This window comes from Bos indicus x Bos taurus, chromosome 6, assembly GCF_003369695.1.
Source record: "Bos indicus x Bos taurus breed Angus x Brahman F1 hybrid chromosome 6, Bos_hybrid_MaternalHap_v2.0, whole genome shotgun sequence".
NCBI classification, from domain to species: domain Eukaryota; kingdom Metazoa; phylum Chordata; class Mammalia; order Artiodactyla; family Bovidae; genus Bos; species Bos indicus x Bos taurus.
The window spans coordinates 12,031,134-12,044,456 of NC_040081.1; the positions used below are offsets into that span (position 1 = coordinate 12,031,134).

Below are 13,323 nucleotides of genomic sequence, written 5' to 3' on the forward strand. Positions count from 1 at the left end.
CACCACCCTTGTGGCAGAAAGTGAAGAGGAACTCAAAAGCCTCTTGATGGAAGTGAAAGAGGAGAGTGAAAAAGTTGGCTTAAAGCTCAACATTCAGAAAATGAAGATCATGGCATCCGGTCCCACCACTTCATGGGAAACAGATGGGGAAACAGTGGAAACGGTGTCAGACTTTATTTTGGGGGCTCCAGAATCACTGCAGATGGTGACTGCAGCCATGAAATTAAAAGACGCTTACTCCTTGGAAGAAAAGTTATGACCAACCTAGATAGCATACTGAAAAGCAGAGACATTACTTTGCCAACAAAGGTCTGTCTAGTCAAGACTATGGTTTTTCCAGTAGTCATGTATGCATGTGAGAGTTGGACTGTGAAGAAAGCTGAGCACCGAAGAATTGATGCTTTTGAACTGTGGTGTTGGAGAAGACTCTTGAGAGTCCCTTGGACTGCAAGGAGATCCAACCAGTCCATTCTGAAGGAGAGCAACCCTGGGATTTCTTTGGAAGGAATGATGCTAAAGCTGAAACTCCAGTACTTTGGCCACCTCATGAGAAGAGTTGACTCATTGGAAAAGTCTCTGATGCTGGGAGGGATTGGGGGCAGGAGGAGAAGGGGACGACAGAGGGTGAGATGGCTGGATGGCATCACTGACTCGATGGACCGGAGTCTGAGTGAACTCCAGGAGATGGTGATGGACAGGGAGGCCTGGCGTGCTGTGATTCATGGGGTCGCAACGAGTGGGACACGACTGAGCGACTGAACTGAACTGAATCTATCAGTATTAAAACTAGATTATGTTTGTTTTATTGTATCACAATTATTGTAACCATTTACAATTGTGGGTAGTTTAAATAACTGAGATAAATATAGTAATTATGTAGGCCTCAGTACTCGAATATTTAAAAAACAATTTTCTTCCCAAGTTGTAAAATTCTATCTTTATTTATTGTTTTAATGTTACTTCTCCTGCTTAATTTTTAGATTTAGAGAAGAACATTAAATTATTACAGTATAACTTTTGGAACCATGATGACAAATTTTTAAGGTATGTATTAAAAATGTTTAGCCTAGACCACATTGATTTTTTTCATCTTTCTAGGCAAACTATTAATAGACACCTTGTTTCTTTTCTTCATATAGTTTTTGGTATCATCTTGTATTGCTCATTTTACACAGTATTTGCTTTTTATGATTAGGAATCAAAATATGTACAAAGTTCAATTTTGTTATAAGCATTAAAAACGGTAAACATTTTGAGAACTCTCGTATAAGCTATTATTGGCAGACTTGCATTCCTCAGACCAGGAAATGGATTTAAGTTATGTGTGACCGTGGACAAATTCACTACTTAAAAGCAACTTTTGGGAGCAAGCAGTAAGTAATTCCTTTCAATCTTAGACTCTCTGTACCTCCTAGTTATGGTTCACCTTCCAGCTGTGAAATTTTGAGTTCTTGACATAATGCTGAGGATGAACGAACAGCAATCGAGTTGCAAGGTTTTTAGTTTCCCCATGCTATAAAACAAAAAGCAATAATTTGGAGAAGACTTCTTGTTTTGGTCTGCCTTTATTAAAGACACAGGACTGGAAGGAAGGCCCATGGGTAGTTTCGGCTATCAGCAATTCATCTATTTTAAATGTAATGGATAATATTTTTGTCCTGTTTACTGTAAACAGTGACAGATATGCTGATGAATAATAACGTGTTCCTGGACTGCTATGTGCTTTTTCAAACAGCCATGAACAGAGTATAGCCAGGTGTCACTATCCGATCAGAGCTTTGAGCACACAAGCAGAGCACATGCAACCTCTCCTTTCCCTTTTTCCTTTTGCAAAGCGAAAGGCACTAGACTTGTTCACATGATGCGAGTGACGTCAGCCCCTACTAGGTCGCGTGACCGACATCTAACCTTCCCACTACCCCGCCCCCGCCGCCACAGCAGGAAATCTCGCGAGAAACCGCCTTACTATCAGAACTTCGGGAGGTTACCGGGGAGTTACTCAGGAGGGAAGGTGTGGCTCGGCGGCAGAGTGCTTGCTTTCCTTCTGTTCACGTTCATGGCCCAAGCAGAGGCTTTTGGGGATTGCCAGAGTCTGAGCAACCCAGTCTAGAAAACGGCGGCGGAGGTGGAGAGTGAGGCGGCCGTCATATCAGAAGTGAAACGTGGCGCGGCGGGCGTCGCCCCTCGCTGAAGAGGCCGCGGGGGAGGGAGGAACCCCGCGCAGAGCGCCCGGGAGCGGGCGCAGTGGCTTCTGCCGGGGCGGGCGCACCATCATCGGTGCTTGGGGGAGGCCGGGACCCTTCTCTGGAAGCAGCCAGTTGCCCACATCCGGCCCCCACTGTGTCAACACCGACTCAAGCCGAGACGAAGCGCCTGCACCTCTGGCCCTACCAGGGCACCGCGGCTCGGGCGCCGGCTTGGGAGGCGGTCCCTGGTGCCCGGCGCCCGCACCCAGGCTGGGGGCCCCCGCGACCCCCGGTCGCAGTTTCCGCAGTCCACGAGTTGCCCCGCTTCTTCCCGCTAAGTCGGCCCCACGTTCCGGCAGAAGCCTAATTGCGGGTTTAACTGTAATTTTCCTGTCTCGCCTCCTTCACTTACACCCTCTCCAGGCGTCTCCCCCGCACATCCTCCTCCACCCACCTGGTCTCTCCCTAGACGGGCGTGCGCGCGTGAGACCCGGGGAGGGAGGGAAGGAGGAATCCGCGGAGGGACAGGGTGAGAGTCGCTAGCGGGAGGGATAGGACCAGCACGAGGGGGCTTCGGGAGGGAGGGGGTGCTGGCAGGCGGAGGGAGCGGCGGGAGGAGGCGCTGGGGAGGAGGCGGAGGCCCGGGGACGGCGGGCGAGGCTTCGCCCGAGCGGAGCGCTCTGTCTCTCGCCGCGCAGTCTCGGAGCCGCCGCGGGCTCGTGTGGAGCGCGAGGCCGCCGAGGTGCGGGCGGGAGAGAGGCCGGCTCCGGCGCGCCCCGCGCCCGCTGACAGCTGCAGCTGGGCTCACGCCGTCCGCTCCCGGCTCCGCGGCCTCCGCCCCCTCGGACTCCCTCCCCTCCGCCTCTACCCCTCCTGCCCCGGTGCGGATCGTTTCGCAACTGCTCGCCTCTCGCCCCGTGCCCGGCTGTTTTCCATTTCCCGGCCCCTCTTCTTGAGTACTTTGCGCCTGCATCTGGGGAGAGGGTCTAGAAAGGGGTCGGAGAGAGCGTCGGGAGGAGAAGAAGGAAGCGAGGCCCGGAGGAGGAGGAGGATCGGCGGACAGCAGGGAGGAGACCCCACGCCACCCTCTCTGGTCATCTCCCCTCCCGCCCCGCCCCTGCGCACACTCCCTCGCCGGCGAGCTACTTTCGGACGAGGAAAGTGAGGGCGGCCCTGGGTGACAGCGCCGCGGGGCGAGTCCCGGGGAAGCCGCGCGTCTGCTCTCGTCTGGTCCGCCGCGCTCCCAGCCAGGGGGACAGCCCGGACCGAGGATGGCTTCGACTACAACCTGCACCAGGTTCACGGACGAGTATCAGCTTTTCGAGGAGCTCGGAAAGTAAGCGCCTTTGCCGGGTACTCGCACGTCCCCTTTCCAGCAGAGGGCGGGTCGCGTTACCCCCGACCCACGGGCCTCCCGCGTGGGGCGAGGGAGTTGGGAGACGGGAGGAGAGGGAAGAGGGCCCCCGGTGTGTTGGCTCGGAGGAAGGTGTTGTCTTGGTAAGAGGAGGGGAAGACGAAGGGGAACGACCTTCCACCCCGGCTGCGGCCCTTTCTGATAATCCTTAGCCCACCTTCTCCCGCTCCCCCACCCCCCTGCACTAGAGACTTAGTGGATTTACGATCCCTGCAGTTGTAGCTGTCATCCTGAGAAGTGTGCGAGCTCGCGCGCGCGCGTGCGCGTGTGTGTATGGAGAGGAAACAAGAACCCATGTAAAATGCAACATAGATCACGTTTTCTGTAAATAGAGATGCCGCCGGGTTCGCCGGCGAGTCAGCCATACGACCCACGTTCAAATGAGAACTCACTGCCCCAGACGGTGCCATATTTATTGATGCCGAAAGTTCAACTTGGCGTAGAGTCTGTTTCGCATCCAGTAGTTGTTCTGTCCAGGAAAAGAGCCTCCCAAAGGAACTCGACCCCCTGTCCCATATCCACTATTATTCCTTGCACTAGATTACTCGCTCATCATCACCCTTCCTAGGATTTACGTGAACATCTTCGAGTTCTCTGGGAGGATTTATTTACACAGGCAGTGGAAAAGCCCTCTGGAGACCGGGATAGTGCTTCTCAGGGGTAACCTAACGTCGTATGTTGTTTAAAAACGACCTTCTACACCTGACCGACAGGACTACTTGGCAGTGTTAAGGAAGGAGGCGGGAGACCTACTGAGAACCTGTGCAAAAGAACCTAGGGGCCGAGCCGTGAACGTTAATTTATGTAGCATCAAACCCAACCCCAGTTCCTCTATCGCTAATGTCGAACATTACTTAAGAAAGAGGTGCATTTATGTGTATGTTGTTGTTTTCTACAGTTGAATTAAAGGATGTGTAAATATCTTTTAAATGTAATGAAGATCATATCCTTATATATTTATGTTGTCTGCTGTTAAAACATGGAGAATATGTCGGAAGAGCAGCTTAATTCAAATCTCTCCCCTCCCCCAGCCCAAAACAGGGCAGAGAGAAATCACCACAGCAGGATTTGTTAAACCACACACAAATGTTCCTAAGATTTATTTTAATGAAAACAATCGCCATATTTACTTACTTGGAGCCACATTAATTTTTTTTTCCTACCAAAATAAATAGGCAGCAGATTTTTGCTGCTCCTCTTCAGCTCTTTGCAGGATTTTTTTCTCAGAGCATTTGGTGCTGTGTGAGTGTGAATTGTAAAATGTTTTCAAATTTCATGTGCAAACAAGAGTCGTCATAATTGGCAGTTCCTTTCATTTTGTTGATTAATAATGTGTGCTCCCAGTTAAGTAAAATTTATTTTTGTTCTTCAACGTTAAAGAAGGTCTGAGTTTCCAGGAAGAATTGTTCGTTTTCTAGATATTACTATATGGTGCACTGATATTTGACAGTTCACTAAATTCAATAAAAATACTCAGATGTAAGTTTTTAATAGAATATCAAGCTGATTATATTGATGACCTGCTAATTATTGGTTTTCAGGGGGGCATTCTCAGTGGTGAGAAGATGTATGAAAATCCCTACTGGACAAGAATATGCTGCCAAAATTATCAACACCAAAAAGCTTTCTGCTAGGGGTGGGTATTTTCAACCACATATATGTTAATTGTGCATTTGTCACGTTGGTTATCGGTTCTGTTGTATGTTGGTTGTGTTCTCTGTAAGTAAGTCATTTAGTTATAATTGTAGCTGTAGGTATCATATTACCTTTTGAGATTATTTCCTGCCTGAGTGCTTCTTGGTTTGTGCAGTTTTAAAAATGTGACCAAATACAATTGTTACTTGATAAATTGTTAAAATCTTATCTTTTCTGTGGGTAATAGCATAACTATATTTTAAAGCAAATAAATGTCACTAAGTGCAATTTGCCTTTAGCTCCACTGTTAAATAACTTTCAGAAAAACCCTGGAATGGAAAAATGTAAGTCTCACAACTGTCATTATTCCCTTTTGCTTTTGAGGGGAAAAATAGGTCATAACTCAGTTAAATCATATATTTCAATTGTAGTTACACTTGAACTTAATTCATTAAGGTATATTTAACAGTAACGGCTTTGGGAGGAACATTTTATAGTTCCTATATTCCAGGAAATTCAGCTTGATTTTGATGTTTCTGAGTGCAGTTTAGACCTTTACTTGATCATCTGCAGTAAGACTTCTCACTCATGTAATGTATTTTACATATGCTTTATAACTGCAAAGATAATTCATACTCATAAAATAGCTGTTGACATAAGCAAAAAACTTGGAGGGGTCTCATTGCATTCTTTTTATTTTGTTGAACTCATGCAAAAGTACTTATACTGAAAGGTTAGGCATTCCAATTATTGTGAGCACGTGTCTAAGGTATTAATATTTTCATGGGAATTTATGGTTTGATGAAATTAAAATGAAGAAAACGCCATAGTGTAAGTCCCTTTCAGTGACCTGATTTAAGTAATGAGAAAAGAAATCCCATCAGGGTTGCTTTTCTTTCTTTAATTTGTCTTCTAAGAAGTGTTGCTTCCTAGTATCTGGTATCATTGTGTCTGGTCTCTGCCATGATTTTTTTTTTCTCCTCTTTGTTGCAGATTCTGCTTTTAATGTGTACTTTAGGTTGACATTTCAGTTTATTCATTTAAGTGAAAGTTTGTATTTCTTTCACCTGATTTTAATGAGTCTGAGGACCATCTTATGTGTAAAAGTAACCAGCACCATAGATTCAGGACAGGAGGACTAATGGAATACACTTTATGCTCAATTATGTTCTCTTTTTCCACTTCTCTCTACTCCACAGGAAGATTTTTAATGGTGAAAAGGAGTTGCTATTGTACATGACAGTTTAGTGTAGAAAAGAAAAGTGCAAAAATGTAGTCAGATTCTTTCAGTGCTTGTATAATATCTTCCTGTATGCTTGGTACTTTTGGCAAGAGTGGGGGTATCAGTTCTTTTAGAGGTGTTAAAACACCTATCTCCTATCTTTTCTGTGGCTTTAACATTGTCTCTTAAATGTGTTTCATTTTTACTAATTTCTTAATTACAAGTCCCTTTTCATCCACCACCTTTCATACTGGCTACACCAGGATGGTAAACACCCCTGTCTCTGCTCACATAGGTTTCATTTTACTTTTGCTTCAAATGTATGAAGATAAGTCTTTAGGCTGCTGAAACTCCTTGCTGCTTTTCTGCTGATGTTCCTCACTTGTTCAATCTGCTTTCAAGAACAATGTACCCCACAGCTACCTTGCCCCTTCTGGATTTAGTGATCTTCATTGTTTCAGTTATATTTAGGAAAGTAGTTAGGGCTAAAATGCTTGCTTCATGTTCTCCCTTTGCAATTTTCTTGTGACTTTGAGCAAGTTTCTTAATCTGCTGAAGAATGAGGTGAAGAAGGTGACTCTGGAACTAGATGCCCTGGATTTAAGTTAAGATTCCTCTACCTGTGATTTGTGTGATCTTGTGCAGTTTACACACTTTCCATGAGCCTCACTTTTCTCATCCGTAAAATTGAGTAATCACTCTTTTATAGGGTTTTTGTGGCAATTAAGTGGCTTAAGCTGCATTCCATGAATATTAGCTGCTATTATCTCATTGGGTTGTTGTAAAGATTAAATTAAATTGTGACAGTTTAAATTATAAATCTAGTTGGAAGCCTTGATTTAGCTGTGAGAACCCAATTTGAATCTTGGCTCTATTGCTAGTGTACTCAGTATGTAAATTTGGTTCTGTCACATAACTTTTTTGACCTCGGGTTGTTCTTTAGTCAAGTGGGGGAAAAAAAAAATCCCCGTATGGTGTCATGGGTGGTTTTGAGGATTCAGTGAATTTTATGAGAATCACTTCTAAAATGCAAAATGCTGTGTCAGTTTTATCTGTTACTGCTCACCTATAAGATATTGTACTTTTCCTTCAAAATGTTCAATTTATTTATTTTGTATTGTCGTGCTGATTAGTTTATAGAATATTTGTACCTATGCATGTATACATTTGTTAAACCTCTATTCAAGCTATAAAGTCTTAATGGAAAAACACTATGCTTTCATTTTTTTTACTATAACATTCTACCCCATTGAGGACATTAGGAGGGGCTCATTACGGAGTGACGAGAATCACATGTGGCTGTTAGGTGGTTTGTAAAAGAGATACCTAGTTCATTCCTAAGAATAAGCAAATACAGGATGTAAAGAAGTCTGTAAGGTTGTACACTAAGAGCTCGTGGTTAAAAATATGAATTCTCCTTTCAGAGCACTCCCTTCCCAGATTATGATTTTAAAAAATTTCTTTTGCAGAAAAAAATTTTAAATAATTAAGGGGAAATTAGGATAAAATGCAAAATAACATTTTCACCCCAAGGTAATGAAAATTTTTTTTTTTTTTGGTTGCACATGGCAGATTTTGTGAAACATGTAACTTTTTTGTACAAATTTTTGTTTGTATTTGAAATGCCATGCCTTTTGTAAATCCCAGTTTTACGCCTGTTTGTTTCAAAGACCAAGCAGGCCTTCCAACTCCATGTTCTTTAAGTGTAACATTACAGCTGAAGAAGAAAGGCCATTGTCTGTACATCTAAGACCATTAGAGAATTGCCAAAAATTTGGCTACATTCATGGACAAATTTGCACATCCAACTATACTGTCACCTGTGCATTTTTATGTGCCTTGAACTTAGTGGATTTCGAGCAAACAGTTTCAGTCACATTACCTCCCAGCTGTTAGTCACATACATCATGTTTGGGAGACTCAGTGTTGAAGAATTTCTTTCCTTTTGCATTAACATGTTCAAAGAGCATTCATTATACAATGGATCAGAGAGAGAGGTACATTCCAATATAGTTGACTTGTTTTTAGAAGAAAAAATAGTGTAGATATGTTTCAAGCATATGAGATTTTATATGTAACTTCTGTCCTCTAAAATTTTTTTCGTTAGTTTGCTAACATTTGCTAAGAAGACATGCTTAGTAAATAGTGGGTAGTGATAATAGAATTTTCTCATATTATTAGGATGAGAATTAGAAATTATCATTTTGATCAGTTAGGTTAGTAGTTAACAAATACTAATTTGCCTTGCTGTTTTGATTTTTTTGTCTATGTTGATGTTCTTATAACTAAGTTATTGTTAGATTATGAAAAGTCCATGAAGGACTGTGATCACAGTTCAGAATCCAATGGATTGAAGCTTCTGATGGTTAGATGTCTTTAGAAATAGTACATGTGATTTTCTCATTTTAAAACTTGTGGTAAATGATTTTTTATGGCACTACTGATTTCTTGCCGTTCATCTCCTGATGAATTTTTTGATCTTTAGAAACCATTTCTTATTATATAGTCTGTGATACACCATGTTGTTGTTTTGTAAAATGTTAAAAAGTACAGTAGAAGCTTGAAATAATATGTTATTACAAGTATATTTTACCTCTATTGCTGAAGTTAAAAAGGGATTTCATTTTATATTTATGTAAAATTTCAGATACAATGCAAGTGGATAATTTTGATCTTTGCTGGTTTTGTTAATTCCTAGATTGATAGAAATAGAACATGAATCAGGATTTCATGAACTGTTGGCCCATGTACACAAAATTAGGTCTCAGCTATGAAATCTGAATTCTGCATTTATGTTCCTGAGTAAGGACATCAACTCAGTATAAAAATTAAAATATAGTAATTTGAGTTTTTTCCATCATGAATTATCATAAAGCACATAATAGGATTTTCTTGGACATTTAACTTCTTTTGTTAACTAGAATCTTAATTTGTGAGTCTTTTCCTTAGGCTGATACAGAGGCAGGCCAACTCCTAGTGTCTCTAGGGCTGGCTTGGTATTTCTTTTTTTTTTTAAGATATCTGACCCTTCTCATTTATTGGCATATGGTGTGTACAGTGTTTTTTTTTCCCCCCCATAAATTATTGACAGTTAATTGCCAATTAGTTCATTGGTGGTTTACATGGAAAGCTGTGTTAAAGCTTTTAAGTCATAATAGTATCATTTAGTGAACTGTACTGTGATATATTAAATGGGAGTCTTAGCAAAATATTTTTACTCTGAAATATACCTTTATATTTTATATTACTTTATAGATTACTAAGCACCTTCACAAAGGTGACCTCATTTTATGTTTTTATTTGATAAATATTTAATGATTAAAATGGGCAGAATGTTAAGAATAATAAGGCCGTCGACACAAATAGACATCATAGAAGATATAAGTGGTGTTCTAAGTCTAGCGTGAATAAAGTGCTCTGGAATTTCTAAGGAGGGAAAGATTGTTTCTGCCAAGGGAGATGAAGGAAGGCTTTTATATAATATAAATTTAAATATTTAAAACCATAATGCAGACGGGTTCAAGTACCAAAGTCTAAATAAACAATTTGGAGAGTGTTCAAAATGGTTTAGATATCTGATTATAGTGAAAGTTGTTTTATTCATATGGTACTTTTGTTAAAACTATCAGTAAAAAGTTATTTTTGTTGTAGGAAATTTTTTAGGTTACGATTTTTAGGTTATAGCTGGTTATGATTCCAGTTAAAGTAGGTATCTCAATGCTTGTTAAGGTGAACTCGTAGACCTTTCATCTGCTTAACTCTTTCTTTAGGATAAAGAAACTGATAGGTTTGGAGGAGGGAGAGGACAGCTCTGTTGTTTGGTTTTGAAATCAACTATTGTTTTTTATGGGGCTTCCCAGGTGGCGCTAGTGGTAGAGAACCCACCCTGCCAATGCAGGAAACATAAGAGAAGTAGGTTTGATCCCTGGGTCCTGGAAGATCCCCTCCAGTACATTGCATGGCAACTCACTCCAGAATTCTTGCCTGGATGATCCCATGGACAGAGGAGCCTGGCGGGCTACTGTCCTTAGGGTTGCAAAGAGTTAGACATGACTGAAGTGACTTAGCATGCATTGTTATTTATACACAATCACAGAACATTATAATTGATTTTTTTTTTTTTTTTAGATAGGTGAACCCCTTTTCTAACACTGTCTCATGTTAACAACATATGAGGTTGCTTGTTACTACCAAAATCAATAATAATAATAATAAACTAATAGAAATGTTATAGCCATTATTTAAAGAACACCTTCTAAGTGGCATGTATATATTTACAAGATATTTTATTTAATATTTTATTTAAGACTTCCCTGGTGGCTTAGAGGTTAAAGCGTCTGCCTGCAATGTGGGAGACCTGGGTTCGATCCCTGGGTCGGGAAGATTCCCCTGGAGAAGGAAATGGCAACCCACTCCAGTATTCTTGCCTGGAGAATCCCATGGACAGAGGAGCCTGGTGGGCTACAGTCTACGGGGTCACAAAGAGTCGGACACGACTGAGCCACTTCACTTCACTTCACTTATTTAATCCACACTGCAGCCTTTAGCGGAGAAGGCAATGGCACCCCACTCCAGTCCTCTTGCCTGGAAAATCCCACGGATGGAGGAGCCTGGTAGGCTGTAGTCCATGGGGTCGCTAGGAGTTGGACACGACTGAGCGACTTCCCTTTCACTTTTCAGTTTCATGCATTGGAGAAGGAAATGGCAACCCACTCCAGTGTTCTTGCCTGGGGAATCCCAGGGACGGGGGAGCCTGGTGGGCTTCTGTCTATGGGGTCACACAGAGTTGGACATGACTGAAGTGACTTAGCAGCAGCAGCAGCAGCAGCCTTTGGAGAGGCAATATTATCTCCATTTATAAATAGTTACTATGAGTTACTCTTACTAAATGGCAGAGTCAAGAATTTTAGCCCAGTTTTGTCTCTCTCTAAAGCCTGAATCTTGCCATCATGAATCCTGTTCATTGTTGTTACAGAAAACTTAACCTTTCTGTACTGATCTGTATGTGCTTGACTTATCTCCCCACTAAACTTCAGGTTCCTTTATAAAAAGGACTATGTCTTATACATTTTATATTTCCAACACAATGTATGGAATTGACTGTTCAGGTTCCAACTTATGAGAGAAGATAGTGTTTTAATTGCTGCAGTAACAGAAGATCAAATGGAAGTTTCAAAAGGCATCCCCATGCTAATTTGTGAAAGGAAAACAGTGTAGTGAAAAATCTTATTAAAATGGTAGAAAGTGATTACAGAAGAATGAGATACTTTGGTGAACTTAATATATTAACTGATTAAAAATATCTTAATATACAATGAGTTCCTAGGATTACTTCTTCTAAATGATTTACTTGTTGCTCAAAAAAAGCACTCAGCCCTTAACCAAAGCCCAGAGAAACCTGCTGATAAAGGCATTCTCCTTCTCTGGCTCACTTTGTCTGACCAGTGAAGAATGGAAGACAGATGCTTCTTGCGTTGTTTCTTCTTGGACAGCACTGCTGTGTGTGTCAATTCCTACTGAAGTGTAGCAAGTGAAAGCCAAATACAAAACTGTTAAATTTTTTATTGTTGGAAAAATAACTCTTAGGTATAGCAAGTAGTGCGTGCTAAGTTGCTTCAGTCATGTTCAACTCTTTGCGACCCCATGGATCATAGCCTGATAGGCAACATGGGCACAATAAAGGACAGAAATAGTAGGAACCTAACAGAGACAGAAGATATCAAAAAGAGGTGGCAACAATACACAGAAGAACTATACAAAAAGTATCATCATGACCCAGATACCATGATGATGTGATCACCCATCTAGAGCCAGACATCCTGGAATGCGAAGTCAAGTGGGCCTTAGGAAGCATCACTACAAAGCTAGTGGAAAGTGATGGAATTCCAGTTGAGCTATTTTAAATCCTGAAAGATGATGATGTGAAAATGCTGCACTCAATATGCCAGTAAATATGGAAAATTCAACAGTGGCCACAGGATTGGAAAAGGTGAGTTTTCATTCCAATCCCAAAGAAGGGCAATGCCAAAGAATGTTCAAACTACCGCACAATTGCACTCATCTTACATGCTAGCAAAGTAATGCTCAAAATTCTTCAAGCCAGGCTTCAACAATATACGAACCATGAACTTCCAGATGTTCAAGCTGGATTTAGAAAAGGTACAGGAACTAGAGATCAAATTGCCGACATCTGTTGGATCATCAAAAAAGCAAGAGAGTTCCAGAAAAACATCTACTTCTGCTTTATTCACTACGCCAAAGGCTTTGACTGTGTGGATCACGACAAACTGGAAAATTCTGAAAGAGATGGGAATACCAGACCACCTTTCCTGCCTCCTGAGAAATCTGTATGCAGGTCAAGAAGCAACAGTTAGAACTGAACATGGAACAACAGACTGATTCCAGATCGGGAAAGGAGTATGTCAAGGCTGTATATTGTCACCCTGCTTATTTAACTTATATGCAGAGTACATCATGAGAAACACTGGGCTGGATGAAACACAAGCTGGAATTAAGATTGCTGGGAGAAATATCAATAACCTCAGATATGCAGATGACACCACCCTTATGGCAGAAAGTGAAGAGGAACTAAAGAGCCTGTTGATGAAAGTGAAAGAGGAGAGTGAAAAAGTTGGCTAGAAGCTCCACTTCCAGAAAACTAAGATCATGGCATCTCGTTCCATCACTTCATGGCAAATAGATGGGGAAACAATGGAAACAGTGAGAAACTTTATTTTTGGGGTCTCCAAAATCACTGCAGATAGTGACTGCATCCATTAAATTAAAAGATGCTTACTCCTTGGAAGAAAAGTTAGGACCAACCTACACAGCATATTACAAAGCAGAGACAATTCTGCCAACAAAGG

The 13,323-nt window shown here is 41.7% G+C and overlaps 1 protein-coding gene across 20 annotated transcripts in view; it reads left to right on the plus strand.

The window, feature by feature from the left end:
- The first annotated feature begins 2,815 nt into the window (after nucleotides 1–2,815).
- Nucleotides 2,816–13,323, plus strand: part of CAMK2D (calcium/calmodulin dependent protein kinase II delta) — a 308,540-nt gene continuing 298,032 nt past the window's right edge. For 17 of the 20 annotated variants that reach the window (XM_027543743.1, XM_027543750.1, XM_027543747.1 and 14 more), the window contains exons 1-2: nucleotides 3,068–3,522; nucleotides 5,142–5,236. In XM_027543743.1, the coding sequence (XP_027399544.1) occupies nucleotides 3,458–3,522; nucleotides 5,142–5,236 (160 nt within the window). In that variant the 5' untranslated portion in view covers nucleotides 3,068–3,457. Of the gene's footprint in view, nucleotides 3,523–5,141; nucleotides 5,237–13,323 lie in introns of all 20 variants that reach the window. The other 3 variants (XM_027543760.1, XM_027543762.1, XM_027543753.1) reach the window with 3 other exon arrangements.